This window comes from Festucalex cinctus, chromosome 21 (genome assembly GCF_051991245.1).
Source record: "Festucalex cinctus isolate MCC-2025b chromosome 21, RoL_Fcin_1.0, whole genome shotgun sequence".
Lineage (NCBI taxonomy): Eukaryota > Metazoa > Chordata > Actinopteri > Syngnathiformes > Syngnathidae > Festucalex > Festucalex cinctus.
Window position 1 is genome coordinate 18,335,340 of NC_135431.1, and position 17,517 is coordinate 18,352,856.

Consider the following 17,517-nt stretch of genomic DNA (forward strand, 5'->3'; position numbering starts at 1 on the left):
TGCATTTATTCACGATTGCTACACTACAGAATCAAAACACTGCCTATCTAGCTATTCTACCATCAGAAGTAAATGAATAAAATAAAGCGAATGAAAATAAGGAAGGAATACGAATGAATAAAGAAACAGGGAAAAGAGAAATTTGACCTGCCAGATTTGTGATATGTTTCAAACGTAAGTTGCACGCAGTGGATACGCCGAGCTAGGAATCAAGCGCACTTACGAGAATGGGAGTTGCGTCGAACGAGCAGAAAGGTCTTCAAAAAGAAGGGGGAAAAATAGTCAATGTTCGTTCCAAAAAGGCAAGAAAATAAAATTAAAAAAAAGTTTATTCCACAGGTGAGCACGGGAAAGCCGCTCGCGGGCCTGGCGTAGTTGCGCGGCTCGTGCCTTGATTGGTCGGCGATCCGGCGAGGTTGATTCTCGCCAAGGTTGGTTTGCTGGGCAGCTGTCCGAGTTCAGGTGTTGCAGCTCGGTCAGTACGCGCCTGCGTACGGGGAAGGCCAGCCGTTGGAGGTGCGTTGGCACTGCGGCGGAGCGCCACCGAATAGCATGTGAGGTGCGCGGCTTAGGTGCACAACCTTGAGCCCGGCGATACGTTGCAAGTGTACGCCGGGGGCCGTGAAGTCCGGGCGGGCAAGCCGATGGTGGAACAAAAAAAAAACAAAAAAAAAACAAAAGAGTCTTTAGTCAGCGTTGCAGTTTGCACCTGCTTTGGCGTGGCGTGGAGCGAGGGTCCGCTCTCGTTAACGGATGCTACCAGAAAAGAAAAGGGCCACGTGGTTGGCAAGTTTCTTGGAACAAAGAGTTCGAGCAGGCTGGGCCACTTGCAGGTCGTGCAACAGAGTTTTTGGAAGAGGCGGCGGAGGCAGGAAGAAGAAGCAAGAGCGCAAGCGGAGGTCTGCTCGTCCTTTTAAAGTCTCTGGGTGGGGCTTCAGCAGGTGATGGCACACCCTTCTGTTCGCTCGGGCAGACTTTAAGAGGAAAATTATTAAAGAGATTAATAATTTGGCATTAAATTTGGTCAGTCTGGCAAATCAGTTTTCCCACACAACCCGTTTAACACACATCGTAATTAATGCATCATAAACTAACTTGTGAGGTAACTTCTACTTGTCTAATCTGACTGAACTGAGAGATATTGATTACCTTTCATTCTTTATGGAGTACAAATGAAATAGGATGTTCATACACACAAAGATATAACATGAATCATTCGTAGTTCAGTTGTCTGTCAAGAATTATCATGGTATAAATGTGTAAAATGCGGTTACTTATGTGAATTGTCACTAAGGATAGTTCCAAGTTTCACCACTTGGAGGTGTTGTTGCTCCATCTAGACGTTCCAGGAAGGGCGAGACGCCAGAACATCCTTTTGTGATTGATAAGAAGTCATGAACATTCCTTTGATCGGTCATTTGTGTGTTCCAAACCATTGGAGCCATTTGTTCGGGCTCCGAGAAGACTGCTTGAATACACTCCTTCGGCAGACGCATAAATTCCTTTGTCACCTGGTCAGCGGCTTCAAAAGAGTTTTGTTGGTGGCTGGGTGACCACCTGCCGAGCTGACCAGGCTTGGATCCTGTCTGGGCAGTGGAATATTCATGCACTGCAGAGAATTTGCTTTAGGAGAACCAAACTTAAAAAAAAAATTAGAGGGTAGAGTGGAACTTAGGCAATAGTTATTACACCCCTAATAAATAGTATCATTTGTCTCTAAAATTGTTATAAGCACACCTCTGCATAACACGTATTAACGTATAAGAGAATAAAAAAAGAAAGAAATATGGACCATCTTACAACAAAGTCAACTCAAGTCAAGCCATCTTTATAGCGCTTTCAAACATAGCTTTATAATAGCTTTATTAACTGTAACAGAAAAGATTTAAAGTGCATCTGAAATTCAAAAATAAATTTAAACCCTTATTTAAACTCTAAAATTTTTTTGACTGACCATGTCAAACCATATGATACGGAAAAATAAAATTACATAAAATCAATAAATAATAATGCATTAAAACTGATCACCAACATTAACTCAGGAGCACAATATTAAAAAAAAACAACAACAAAACTTTAACCTGCAAAAAAAATAAAAATAAAATAATTTGTGCTGATTTTTTATTTTTTTTTGCTGTGTGCAAAGTAGTGTTGTTCCGATACCGATAATGGTATCGGCAGAGGTGCCGATACTTCATTAAAACAGTGGTATCAGTATCGGTGAGTACTCACAAGTAACATGCCGATACCATTAATTCCAACACTAATATAGGATTTTGGATGCAGTGTCTTGTGTCTTGCTGGTGCACGACATTCACTGGTATGTGACATGTCCACTGCATGCCGATCTAAGATATCCTATTAGCCCTTGAATACTCTGAACCAATAGCAGGACAGCTTTTTCATGTTGAGGAAAAAAAAACTTAAGTATCGGTATGGTATCGGTATCGCCCCACTATTTGAGAAGCACTGCTCTAGAGTAATGTCACAACACGAGGCTCCCTCCACGCATTAATTGTAATTGTAAAGACAGCATGAGTGACATAGAAGTACCATTTGTAAAAGAACCACAAAAAAAAAAAGACAAATTGCATTTGTGTGTGTTTTCATGGAAAAGAGCAATAGGAGAAAGTCACCTAAAAGTATGTTCATACACATTTGTATATAGCTGAAAAGTTGAAGTTGATTTATGGGATTCTGATGTGGCAGGTACAACACCATCAGCCCCACGCCATATGATCAAATCCGCCCCACGCTTCTGAACCTCGCCAAGGAGACCACATCTATATCGGACTCAGAAAGCCTTCCCAGCCCCTGCACCTCCCCGCCTCAGTCACGACGACCCTATGGCGAGTCCATCACCAATCTGGGCAAGGCCAGCATCATGGGTAAGCGCTTTGGGGGTTAGGGCGGCATAGATATACAATGAGTATAATAAATAAAAAGTCAGTCAGAAAAAAAGTCAATTATAATGATCAAGAACTGTGGTGATAAATAATGGAGACAATGTAAACTAAATAATAACATGCTTGAATGAGTTTGGTGAAATTTGAGATACCTCACTTCCACCACATCAAACACCTTTGGGTCATAAATGTTCTTTAGACTGCATGGACAAATAGTAGCTTAAAACATTGTTGAACATGTTCCCAAAAGACAAAGAATTATTTTAGCTGCAAAGGAATACCATCTGTAGATTATCTTCTATTTTTTTTCCTGACTATGGCCATGTGTCCCAATTCTTTTGTCCATACTTTGTTGCTCATAATATGATTTGAAAACAACCCCCCCCCCCAAAAAAAAAAACAACAACACAAAGATGTCAATCAAAGCATTTTGGGACTGTTGCCATATTACCACCATCTGTAAAAAAATGTTTTCAATTAAATTTTTTTTGATAAAGCACTTTAATACATCCCTTGCTGCATACAAAGTGCTGTACATGGAGTAAAAAGAAAAAATCAGTCATACTATAACAAAAACAAGTAGAACCAAAACTTATAACACAAAATAATTAATAAGTATCATCAAGTAAATAAAATAGAGCGCAATAAATAAATAACCTTTGTGAGTAGTAGACGGTTAAGAAAATGGATGGATGGAAGTTTTAAAAGTAGATCAAGAGGGGACTTGTCAAACATTTAACGGAAGGTCGTTCCAAAGCTTGGTCCCCTCTGAGCCTCTGCTTAGTCCTCTGTACCTCCAGCAGTGTCTGGTCCACTGACCTAGCCACTGAACAGGTGCGATTGGATAGAGGATCTCAGAAAGGGCAGGTGGGGCAAGACCATGGTTTTGAAAACAAATAAAATAATTTTAAAATGAACTCTGAATTGCACAGGGAGGCAATGAAGAGATATGTGCTCCCTCCTATGAACACCAGTTAGAAGACGAGCAGCAACATTTTGGACCAGCTGGTGATGCTTGAGGGAGGACTGGCTGACTCCAAAATAAAGCGCATTACATTTTTCAAGTCATGATGTAACATAGGCACAGATTACCGTTTCTAAGTGCTATTTACAAAGGAGAGCCTTAACTTGATTTGACAACAGCACCGGTCATTTGCCGGTCTAATGTAAAATCACTGTCCAATTTAAAACCCAAATTTGAGACTGTTGGCTTTAAAGAAGACCGATGTGTTTTTTTTTGTTTTTTTTAATATAATATATAATAATGATACCGATTATTAGTAGTCAAGGAGGCCGATAACTGATATTTAAAGCCGATATTAATTTACGGTACAAGAGAATATATTAGCATGAAAAAAACATGTTTTTTCTTTTAATTCTGAACATATAAAGAATTTAATGACAGTTTTGTTTAAAAAAATTATAACAGAAATTGCAAGGTGCTTTCAGGGCAATCAGCACGTATTGAGCTAAATTAAAAACTAAGTTATATATATATATATATATATATATATATATATATATATATATATATTTTTTTTTTTTTTTAATAAAGTGTAGGGAGTTCCTAGTGTCAAATAATTTTAAAAAAAAGTGGAAATTGAAATGGATCCATAAATGAAAAGTTCCTGTAGCTCACTGAGTGACAAATACATGTGAATGTAGCTCATTTGGTGTTTTCGTCAGGGTTTGGAAAAGGTTTCAAAGATCTTCCCAGACAGTGGAAAATGATCTGAATGTGTTCGAAATGTGTGTGCAACAAGTACACACTGTCGGTGAACATCTTACAAATCCTGATGAAAACCCTAAATTTGCTACGTTGGCAAACATTCACCGTTCAGTGAGATAACACCCTTATCGTAAAAAGGTCGATGCAGATATTTATCAAAATGCCAAATATCGGCAGCCGATAATCGGTCTATCTCGTCTGCATAGCAGTGAAAGGAAATACCATGTTTTCTTCAGCAAATAAGAAAACAGCAAGGGCCCAAAAATAGAGTTCTGTGGAACACCATATGATAGATAGAGTGTCAAAGCGGGACTCAGCGCAACCAAGGCTTACATAAAATGTTTTGTCAACCAAATAGGATCTTACTCTGGTGTCAGGGTCTGATTTATTTATTTATTTTTGCTAATCTGTACCCACAGTTTAGCAATCTGTACCCACAGTTCAGCAATCTGTACCCACAGTTTACTGATCTGTACCCACAGTTTACTAATCTGTACCCACAGTTTACTAATCTGTACCCACGGTTTACTAATCCTTACCCACGGTTTAGCTCTTCTGTGGCGTTATGTAATACGCATGCAAACGCAACGAGTGGTTGCTTGACAGCAGTATTAGCAGTGAACGGCTGCTTCTTTTCATCTTAAACTGTAGACTTATGTATTCAGTTGATGTGTAATGTTGCACTTGTGCCACTGTGAGGCGCTCGAACACTTTTCTTCTTTCTTTCTTTTACTTCCGTGTTAAACCTGAAGGCTGGTGAAATGCAGATGTGTTTTGTTGTGCTCCGCAATAAATACTCCATACTTGGCTAAAGAAACTTCATCTTTCCGTCATCCATTCATCCGAATGTATCGTTAAGATGCCAAAACTAGTCTATAGTTCAAGATAATTTTTTTTTTTAAAAAGCAGCCGTTCGCTGGTAATACTGCTGTCAAGCAACCACTCGAACGTTGCGTGCGCATGCGTATTACATAACGCCACAGAAGTGCTAAACTGTGGGTACAGATTGCTAAACTGTGGGTACAGATTGTTAAACTGTGGGTATAGTTTACTAAACTGTGGGTACAGATAGTTAAACTGTGGGTACAGTTTACTAAACTGTGGGTACAGTTTACTAAACTGTGGGTACAGATTGCTAAACTGTGGTTACAGATTGTTAAACTGTGGGTACAGATTAGCAAAAAATTAAAAATAATTCGGACCCTGACACCAGAGGGACTCCGTAGGATCTAAACCATCCAGAGCGCTACCACTAATGCCCACCTGGTGCTGCAAATGGGCCAATTCTGTGTTCCACCATATGGAATGCTGCATCATCTTAAAACCTTCATGACTTCATGTTCATCCAAGAAAGATGTCCACTGTGTGTGTATATCACTTTTTCTAGAATTTTTGACATGAACGGCAGCTTGGAAATGGGATGAGAATTTGACAGCACACCTTGGTCAAGCCCAGGTTTCTTGCACTACAGCATTTTTAAATTGTTTGGGAACATACCAGACAAAGACAAATGGCTGTTGATGATGGCCAAAATCGATTTACCAATACACGGGAGAACCTCCTTTAAAGAAATGAGGAGGAAGCGAGTCCTACGGGGAGCCGGATGGCTTAATCTGGCGAACCACTTCTTCTGAAAAGCTCAAGGAAATGACTTCAAAGGATTTAAACACCGCCAAACGAGACGTGGACAGAGGGGTCAAATGTGTCTGAAATGAGCTCTAGCTGTATCTAATATCTAGATGACACACCCTAGTAATATACACTGTGACTGTTTTATCTATCCTGATATGATTCAAGGCAGTTTGATTTTGAAGTGGAACAACTTGGATGATTCGGTTAGTTTCAGTGTGATTACAATTCAATTTGATATTCTGCAGCTCATTTTGAGAGGGCATGATGACTTTTTATCGTTTTACATACGTATGAATTAACTTGTCAGGAAATGTAAATGTGGCAAGACGATTGGGTACGTATCTTGATTTTATAGTGTAATGATTCAATCCCATTCGATGCACATACATCTTTTAAATTAAATATTTTTTGGTTGCACCCCTAACTTTGATGTTTCAGTGATTAATATTGCTGGACGTCCCACTGTTTATTTATCAGTGGCATGTGCCTGAATCCATGTAATTTGTTGTTACTGTATGTACAGGGTGTTCCAAAAGTCTTGAGCACATTTTGACATTGAATATCTCGGAAACTATTAAGGATATAAATACACATCTGGTAAATTCAGAAAGCTAGTAATCTCAATTTTTACATGGAATGTTCAATGTGAGCACCATTGGACACACATCAAGCCGAAAGTCAAATTCCGCTGGAAAGCAGTTCGAACTTGTTCAATCACATCTTCTGAAGTTGAGGGGCGTCCCGTTCTTTCAGCTGGGCATAAGCAACCATCCGTTATGAATTTACCATGCCATCTCACTATGGACTTCCTCTGGGCGCTCCTTTCCGATTTTGCTGCGAAATGCACGTTGATCAACAGTCTATGATTCAGTTTTTGCAAAATTCAAGCATACAAAACGCCTTTTCTGGTTGAGTGAACACCATTAATTATTTATTTATTTTTTAATGCTAGAGAAGGCTTTGATGCAGCCTCTGAAATGAAGAGATGCTTGAAAGCAATGGTTGTTATTACAAAAAAGGCCAGCAGGTGGCAGCAGAGTATAAGAGATCAACCAGGGCCATGTTGCAAAAAGCTTTTCCCCCCACTGTTTTAAACAGATTTGTGAATGATGATGAAACTAATTCTAATTGCTGCAGAACGGAAACCGATAGAAATATACTTTTTTTTTTCCTGACTCTAATCTTTCTTTTGTTAGGTTCCATGTTTTTATAGAACACAATAGTTTATGGGCCTTGCAAAATCAAAAATCAAAATCCAGTGAAACAGCCGCGAGCAAAGGGGGTTGCTTCAGTGAAAATGGCTGGGAGTGAATAAGTTAATGGGTCTGAAAAGAAATTAAAACATTAATAGCCTTACAAAAAACTTAATGTAATTAGCTTTAAAATGGCACAACTTTTATCTTACTACCATTTATAGTTAATGAGATATGGGGACTTCAAATGTGCCCAAGACTTTCGGAACACCCTGTACATTTAACGGTGGTTGTATATTGTTTTGATTTTGTTGATATCATTAGTATGTTTGTACTTTTGCAATATGCTACAAACTAAGAGCTGCTAAACTGCTTTCCATCGTTTTTGCAACCAGTGGCGGCTCTAGCTTGAATGCCATCCTGTGTAAGACCGTCTTTTGAATTTCATCATTTTGTGCAAGACCACTCTTTTATCACGTATGGACCTTTCTTTTGCCCTTCAGGCGCTGCAAGCATCGGAAAGGGAATCGGCGGAATCCTGTTTTCTCGCTTTTCTCGATCCAGTGGACAAGTGGGTGGAGTGGAAGAGGAGCCCTCAGATTTTGAGGGTCGAAACGCAGAAATGGAGAATGCGGCGGGAGAGAAGGCCATGCTCCCCGAAAGCGATGAGAAGGAGAAACAAGTAGAGGACGAGCGGAGGGAAATAGAGCAAGCAATGTCCCAATCCACTTCAGTAGTCTTGGACCACACCACCTGTAAGTGCAAAAGCTCCCTTTCCTCTACCGTTTAACTGTCTAAAAAAGTAAAATGCTAATTTTGTAATAGTAATTTATGTTATGTTTCTTTTTGTTGTGTTTCTGTAAAGCACTTTGTGACAGCTATGGCTGTTTGAAAGCGCTATATAAATAAAGATGACTTGACTTGACATTACTAGCAACTGACTACAAATGTTTTGTCTTATACCAGAAAGTTGGTTTTGTCTGACTTTGTCACCCTCTGATTTAATCAAAGAGGAACTATAGACTAAGGAACTTTTAATTGTGTGAAGGCTGGAGGCCTTCACACATGTTATTCTACACCATTCTCGTTATTCTTATTATTCCATTTTATTCCTCGCACTTTTTTGACGCGCTACTACTTCCACATTTTTCAACCGATTCTCACCGTTCAAAGTTCGACATATTCCAAAAATTCACGCAACGACCGCTTCCATTTTTCTCAGTTCAAAAATTCACGGCTTACCCACAATTCCCGATTTGGTACCCGATTTTTCCCCATTATTCTTAATGGGAGATTCTACATTTTCCATTTACTTCCACATTTTTCATCCAATTCACTTCATTCCAACTTCAATATACTCTACCAGTTCACGCCATGAGCTCTTCCAGCTTTTGAGTTCCAAATTCATGCGTGACCACAATTCCCGATTTTGTACCCGATTATTTCCCACATTCTACGTTTTCCATTTACTTCCACATTATTTATCCAATATACTTCATTCCAACTTCAATATATTCCAGCAAGTCACGCCATGAGCTCTTCCACTTTTCAGTTCCAAAATTCACACCTTACCCACAATTCCCGATTTTGTACCTGATTATTTCCCACATTCTACAATTTCCATGTACTTCCTCATTATTCATCCAATTCACTTGATTCCAACTTCAATATATTCCAGTATCATTCAATATTATTCCTAATCATTCCACGGGTTTTTATTTAGCCTTCCAGCCTTCACACGCCATTTCCCCAGAAATGGCATTTTCTAGTTAGCTTTACTGTTTGATAACAGTGGGATGGAAGTGCAGAACAGAGAGGAAAGGAAAAGAACAATAGAACTATAATATTGTATGCATAAAAAGAGAGCATAATAGTTTAATTAAATATAACTTAAAGAGTTTGTGCATCATGATTTAATGCAATTCAATTTAATTGTGTTTTTCTTTTTCTGGTGTGCCTACCTTGGCGGGGACTAGCTGAAATATAATCATACAGACTACTGCAAACCCAATTTCAATGAGGTTGGGATGTTGTACAATGATTTGCAAATCATGTTCAACCTACAGTATATTTAATTGAATACTCTGAAAGATATTTAATGTTTAAACTTATAATGTTTTTTGTTTTTAGAAAATAATCATTAATTTAGAATTTTATGGCAAAACAGGTGGCAAAAAAAAAAAAAAAAGATTGAGAAAGTTGAGGAATGCTCATCAAACACCTGTTTGTAACATCCAACAGGTGAACCTGCTAATTAGGAACAGGTAGGGGCCATGATTGGGTATTAAAGAAGCTTTCCTGAACTGCTCAGTCATTCACAAGCAAAGATGGCGCAAGGTTCACGTCTTTGCTAACAAGTGTATGAGAAAATATTGGAACCGTTTAAGCACAATGTTCCTTAATGTAAAACTGCAAGGAATTTAGGGATTTCATCACGCATGGTGTATAATATCAAGAAATCTGACGAAATTACTGAATGTAAGTAACCTTGCTCTCGCAAGATAAATTCTCGCGGTATTTGTGAGTTCACAAACGCCGGAGAATACATCTTGTACCTCTCCGTTGATTTCCGATGATCTGAACCGCTGGTGGTTCGGACCAATCACAGAGCGACATTGTGTTTGGGGACGGCATATGCAACTGTGACTAAACCAGGAAGCCGGAGCTAACAAACAAACCTAACCTGGACGAACATTCGGACCAATCACAGAGCGACATTGTGTTTGGGGGCGGGATATGCAACTGCGACGAAATCAGGAAACAAACAAACCTAACATGGACGAATAGACGCTGCAATTAATTCAGCAAAGTCTTTTTCATGGGCGCCCCTGCTTATTTCAGCAAGACCACAAACCACATTCTGCACTTGTTACAACAGTGTGACTTGATTTTTTTTCACCCATTGAACAACAACAATATTAATTTCACTAATTTTTGCTGTTTTGCTCTGTGTTGTAGTGGAACTGGAAAGACGCATCGACTTTGAACTGCGAGAGGGCTTGGTCGAGAGCCGTTATTGGTCAGCGGTGACGTCACATACAGCCTATTGGTGCTCTTATGATGTGGCGCTTTTCCTCCTTACATTCATGTATAGACCCCAAGACCCCCCGGAGACTGCTGAGGACAACACTGATGCCTCATAAATTGGCCTCATGGCCAGTCAATTCCTTTTCTATTCACACATTTGAAAAAGAAAATCAGAATCATCTTTATTGGCCAAGTATGTAAAAACACACTAGGAATTGCTCTCTGGTAGTATGAGCAACACTCATATTGCAGTAATAAACAAATTTGCTAAACACAGCCGTGACACATAAACTGAGACCCTTTACATTATGTAAGGGTGTCATTCGTTCTGTCGTACCGAGTCATCAAACAAAGAAAGTGACCAGTAGTGCGGTAATTAGTGATGAGACTTTAACTCTTTGACCACCGAAACGTTTAATAACTATGACTAAAATCAGGATATATGCCGCCATAAACGTTAAATGACGTCAACTACGTGGTATATATATATATATATATATATATATATATATATATATATATATATATATATATATATATATATCTTAGCAGTGCTGCCTGGTCAATGGATTGTGGAATCAAAAACACCCAATAATTATGGCCAGCAGATGGCAGCATTGTATCTCTTTTCAATGGTGTATGAAATTACAATGAAACTTGATGGAATCTGACCAAATAGAACGTTTTCAAGGATGACATGAATGGAATGCGATCTTTCATGTGGTACCCACCAATGTTATGTAGTAAAAGTACACAATATTAGTTAAAATGCTCAAAATCGGCTGGCACTGTCGGGGTTGTTTTTTGATTAACGTGTGGCAGTAAAAGAGTTAAAGTGCTTTATCATTGACAGTTATCCAAATATTTAGAAATCTGACACTACAATAATCAATTCAATAATACTCACACAGTTAAAAAAAAAAAAAAAGATGTTCAAAAAGTGCCACGATAGAATTTTTACTCAACTGTTTAGGGAGTTGATGGTCAAAGTGAAGAACCCGAATGTCTGCTGGTTTTAGTGTGCATAGTTGGATCGCACCTACCTGAGGGAAGGAACTGGAACAGGTGTGGAGGATTCGAGAGGATTTAGCTGTTGGATTTTGTCCTTTTTTTTGTGGCAGCACCAAACTAGACTGAGATGGAGGAACACGGGACTGATTCAATGACTGCTGTTTTGAACTGTCTCAACACATCCTTTGGCAGGCCGTGCTTGCTCAGCAGCCACAGGAAGTGTATCCTCTGATTTTCAAGATTGATGTTCATGTTGGTCTCCCGCTTAAGGGAGACAAATATTTGAAGGTTCCCTTTCACATTTACAGTTTTATTACAAAATTACCTACTAAAAAATGGTATTGATTAATGCTATTTTATACACTGGTACTATTTCTAAAATGTGATTTTTTTTTTTTTTATCCTTAATATTATAACGTAAATCCATATTTATTTTATACATCTTATATTTATACATCATGGCTTTGAGTATAAAAACTTAAATGTTAATTTATTTATTTTTTCTTTATTTAAAACTTGGCTTCACAGGAGCATGGCCAAGTGAATTGAAACTGAATTTACTCACACAAGCTCGATTTGTTCCAGTTTACGCGATTTAACCTCAATGTGACCTTTGACAAAATGGACGTACTGTGCCCAAAGCCTTGTCCTCTGACCACGTATCCTTAAGTTCATGATCTGTTGCAGCGACAACTGCTTTCTTCACCAAACTGTTCGTGCTGTTTGCTTGTTGAACTTTTATAGTGTTCTGTGTATCTGGAAAATAATTTCCAACTGTTACTGATTTTCTGTTTCATGATTTTCCTGTTGCCCCATAAATGATCTTGCCTATCCAGTACACTGCTCAGCTTTGTTACCTTGATCATTTTCCAACATAACACACCATGGAGAGACATATTAGCTTGTCTGGAGGCGAACAGATTGTCCAATACAGTACTGTAGTCACAGCAATTTGAACCAGCTACTCAAAGCACATTCATTTTTTTGTTTTTGTCCCTCTTCAGGATTTCTGGGAATTCATTAGGAGTGAGAAAAGGACACACATTGCTGTATGTGCATGCATTTGAAAAATATGGTTGTAGGTTACTGTATTTTCCGCGCTATAAGGCGCACCGCATTATAAGGCGCACCTTCAATGAATGACATATTTTAAAACTTTTTCCATATAAGTCCGCTAAAGTATAGGCTGGGGTTACGTTATGCATCCATTAGATGGTGCTGCGCTAAAGGGAATGTCAACAAAACAGTCAGATATGTCAGTCAAACTTACAAAATTACAAACCAGCTTTCAGACAACTCCATTCACTCCAGGAATGAATAAACAGCTGTTTTATTATTTTCTCTGAGGTAAAGTATTAGTCTTAGCTAGCGATCCAAGATGACGGGATCTTCTGCGCATGCGCGTCACCGATCGTGCCAGGTCACCGATAGCGTCTTGACAGCGAGACCTGTTGCGGCTCAGTATTGATCCATATATAAGGCGCACTGGATTATAATGCTACGTTCTCACCAAATCCGAAAAGGCGAACTGGAACGCTTCATTCGCGAGCGTTTCACCGCGTAGAGTGTTTTTGGAACGGTTGCCGCGCATTCGCGCTTTCGTGCTCACCGGAGCGGAGGAGGCGTGTCCCTTGGTGAACAAGGAAGTGGAGCACTTTAGCGAGTCAGCAAAAAGTGAGCACCGCCAACGACTTTCACCTCTTTACTGGGACTAAACAGCCGTGGTACTATTTCCTCCTTTTTTGAGGTACGTGATAGCACTTTCGCTTTTTTTAGTGGCAATCGGGCGGCCGGCATTTGAGCTAAAAATAGCTTTGGCGTTAATAAGCACTGCTGCTAACTCGGTACAGTTCAAAAGCAAGTAAACAGACTTTTACCAGCACTTTCTTGATCATCATTCTGTCACGGCTGGCCGTGTTGTTGCACTCGGGGTGACAATAGACAGGACGCTGTGTGTGACGTGGCCCGTACTCGAAGCCGATTGGCTACCGCGAGGCGAAACGCGAAAAAAGTTAAATTTTTTGAACTTCGACGAATAAGCGAATGTGCGGATTTTCGTCGCAAATGTGCGGATTTTCGCTGCTGCGTACCGCGTCACAACGCGCGAAACGCATCCTCCGCGCCGCCCCATGCACTTTCGTTCCGTTGCGCGCGAACTCCATTGACTACAATGCAAACGCGCCGCCGAATCGCCGTCCCTCGCTTTTGGTGAGAATGCAGCATAAGGCGCATGGTCAGCTTTTGAAAAAAATTGAAGGCTTTTAGGTGCGCCTTATGCTGCATTCTCAAAATACGGTACTCAAAAAATACCTTGGATTATCATCTGATACACCGATATATTTTTTCTGAAGTTGAAAATGGAGACAGACTTGTAAATTAACTTTCTTCACTGTTCCTGTTAATCCACTATAAAGAGTGGAGACTTGTGACTGTTCCTGTACAATTCCAGATAGTTCCTGACATTAACAAACATCATATAGCATAAAAGATCCTTGACATCATATAGTCCAGACATCATATAACCAAAAACAAGTTGAAACTGGATGCTGCTCCATCAATACCAAAACAGACGCGTAACAAGAACTCTACTCAAACTTAACCCAGGAGTGACCCCAGATGTGAGACAAGACCCAAACATTACTCCTGCATGACTCGAGTAATGACAGGGCTTATTCGCAGGTGTTCACCCAAGTGTCAGAGCAGGATGAATGGAGACAAAATTGAAACCAAAAGAGAAGTGCTCAGCAGTTAAATGACTCAGTCGTCAACCGTATTTAAATCTCCAGCTGTTACCACTGTCAAGTCAGAAAAGCTTATTTTAGGTTTCTGTAATCCCTTACTCTCCGTTTTGTTTTTTTGTTTACATGATGACACGCACATTAGCATAGTAGTTCTAAATGACCTGCTTAGTGAAGGCGGAAATGTACTTCCCGTTTTGATTCCCTCATACAAACGTAGAAACGAGAACGTAGGAACTAATTGTCCTGTGTGCTGTCTTTGGATGGATGAAAGACCCGGACGCAAGAAAGCTTTTTTTTTTTTGGTTGGTTTTCTTTCCACTGTGACATAAGTTACATATTGTCACCCTCTTAAAATAATTGCCTATCTTTTTATTATTATTGCAAAAATTTAGTTTTTTTGCCTAAATCGTGTTCTCATGATGCAAATGGTTACATTTTTTGCGTTTCCTGAAAAATCAGAAAAAAAAAAATTACTTAGGCTATTATCATAAGGCGTCAATATCCCAAATTATTATACCTTCTCTCAAAACAGATATCGACAATGTTCTAAATCAGGGTTCACCAATTCCGGTCCTCGAGGTCCCAACTAGAACACCTGATTCCCATAATCAGCTCATCAGCATGCCTGATAACGATCCTGATCTTTAGTATCAGTTATTAGTAGGCAGAAACATCTAAAACCTGCAGGACTCTGGACCTTGAAGGCCAGAATTGGTGAACCCTGTTCTAACTGTATAGCAGATGGAAAAAAGGTAAGGATATGCAGGTGACCAAGATCCCTCCTTTTATAATGTTGCAAAAATATTGTGTTTCTTCAAAATTGTTCAGGGATGTGAACTTAAGGGTCGTATTCAAGGTTCAGGGTTCAAACACAACTTTCTTGTGTCATGGCCACTTGATCTCAACATTTCAAAAGTTTGGGGCATACCGGTAACTGTCAGAAAGTCATCTTTAATGTTTCCCAGACATGTTGGTGAAACTTCAGCGTTATTATTATTCTTATAATAATTATTATTATTATTTATTGCTTTTTTTTTTTAACTGCAGATGTCTTTCACCGAATGCAGGTTTACAATTTTGGCTACTTATTTAGTACATCTGAATACAATGCGAAAGTTTATGCATTATCATTGTTAAGGTTCCGGTGCGACCGGAAAGTAGATCCCAGAATCACAGAACACAGAGGAGTAAGCGAGAGGTTTTATTCACCAAAACACGTGAATATGAACATAAAGCGCTGGACACAGCCAGGAAAAAGGTTAACAGAAAGTGCTTGCAAATTGCAAGGAGGGAAATTAACACAACACAAAAAGACCCGAAGGCTACAAACCGCAAACACAAGAAAGCAACAACTTACTATAGCTATGAAACACGCCACATAAAAGTGGGAACAAAAATAGACGTAGCAAAACTTACGTAGATGAAAATCGAGAATCTTGGAACTATAATAATTAGCGAAGGCGAAAAACAGTAGAAACACTAGACGATGGCTGTGAGCAGACGGAGCAACGACCCGACAGTGGCTGCAAGCAGTCCCAGTCCTTATGAAGGCCTAATAGGTGATGCCCTGCAGGTGTGGTGCAGGGGACACGCCCCTCTCATTAATCAGGCACTGTGAGACAAGGAAAACACACTGAGAGCCCAGCAACATGACAATCATGGTTTTGGTGGCTAAGGTTTTCAAGTCATATTTTTTATATTCATTTTTATTTTCACTTTTTAGACATTTATTTATTTATTTAGTCATTTATTTATTTCGAATGCTGGCAGTTTTGGTCCTCCATAAATTTGCTCAGGAGCCATTTAAGTTGTACAAGCAATTTTTTTTTTTGGGTTGTACAACTGTAATTGTTTTTGTTTTTTGTTTTTTTACGGATAACAGTGTAGTCTTTACATTTGTTTACAGATGGTTCCATTTTCAGAGAGGTGGTGGTTTTGTACGTTTTGTAGTTGGAATGTTTTAGTCCAGTGGTCAGTTCTATTCAAACTACGGCCCGGGGGCCATTTGCGGCCCACCATACATTTTTTTGATGGCCCGCGTCAAATACAAAAAATAATTTTTCAATACTGCTTGGTTGATTAAATGTTTCTAGCTACATAAAGACGCAAATTTGCAGCTAATAATTCAGTTTCAGAAATAAAAATAGTTTCATCCACTTGTTGCTTAGTGTCAAGGTCCAATTTGTGAAAACATCACATTAAATTAATGGTTCTTAAGTGTGGTCAGTTTACTACCGATTGTTCTTGTTGCGGTTCAGAATGTCAAGTTGGGATTCAGCTGCTGCTCAGTGGAGAGGCATATCTATTATAGTGGCACACAGGGGTCACTATTTGCCTTGTAACTGTTAGCAGTAATAAGTAACTGTACGTTATATCAAAATTTATAATTGCTTCATTGATTTTTACCATGTTTAATAAATAATAGGGGTGTGAATTGCCTAGTACCTGACGATTCGATTCGTATCACGATTCACAGGTCACGATTCGATTCGATACCGATTAATCCCGATACGAATTTATAAGTCGATTGTTGCGATTTTTTTTCATTCAAATTTTGAAAATACTAATCAGTAAGCTTGTAGAGTGTAAGATTTATATGAAAATGTATTATTTATTTATCTGAAATTTCAGTCTTATAGAGGTTGTAATCTGTTTCATGTTTGAACAGCATTAAAATAAAATATTAAGGCTTAATGTTCCGTTCATATAACTTCTTCCATGCTCAAGGTGTGAATCCTAAAAAAAAAAAAAAAAAAAAAAAATCGATTCTGCCCTTTTTGAATCGATTCGAGAATCGCGCGATGTAGTATCGCGATATATCGCCGAATCGATTTTTTTTAACACCCCCTAATAAATAACTACAAAAAAAAATAAAAAAAAATCAAAGTGGCTCTTGTAGCTTTCTATTTTTCTGTATGTGGCCCTCAAAGGAAAAAGTTTGGACACCCCTGTAATTTAGTCCATCACTGACCTATGCCAATGCATTATTAAAGTCCGAATTACAGTAAAACCAATTTGAATGAAAAACATTTCTAGTCCATAAAGAAATCATCCATCCAACAATTTCTTAACCGCTTATTCCTCACAAGGGTCGCGAGGGTGCTGGAACCTATCCCAGCCGGCTCCAGGCAGTAGGCGGGATACACCCTGACCTGGTTGCCAGCCAATTGCAGATAAACAAATCAAATGAAAACCAATAAGTTTGGTGGTGGGTGCCTTTGTGTGCCACGTGTGTGGATATATCCATCCATCCATCCATCCATCCATCCATCCATCCA

General features: G+C 39.1%; 1 protein-coding gene across 1 annotated transcript in view; it reads left to right on the forward strand.

Moving 5' to 3' along the window:
* The window catches only part of ddhd1b (DDHD domain containing 1b), a 72,724-nt gene extending 60,388 nt beyond the window's left edge, over positions 1 to 12,336 (forward strand). Inside the window, exons 11-13 of the mRNA XM_077510005.1 lie at positions 2,710 to 2,888; positions 7,964 to 8,215; positions 10,419 to 12,336. Of these exons, the coding sequence (XP_077366131.1) occupies positions 2,710 to 2,888; positions 7,964 to 8,215; positions 10,419 to 10,603 (616 nt within the window). The 3' untranslated portion in view covers positions 10,604 to 12,336. The remainder of the gene's footprint in view (positions 1 to 2,709; positions 2,889 to 7,963; positions 8,216 to 10,418) is intronic.
* Positions 12,337 to 17,517: the final 5,181 nt, after the last annotated feature.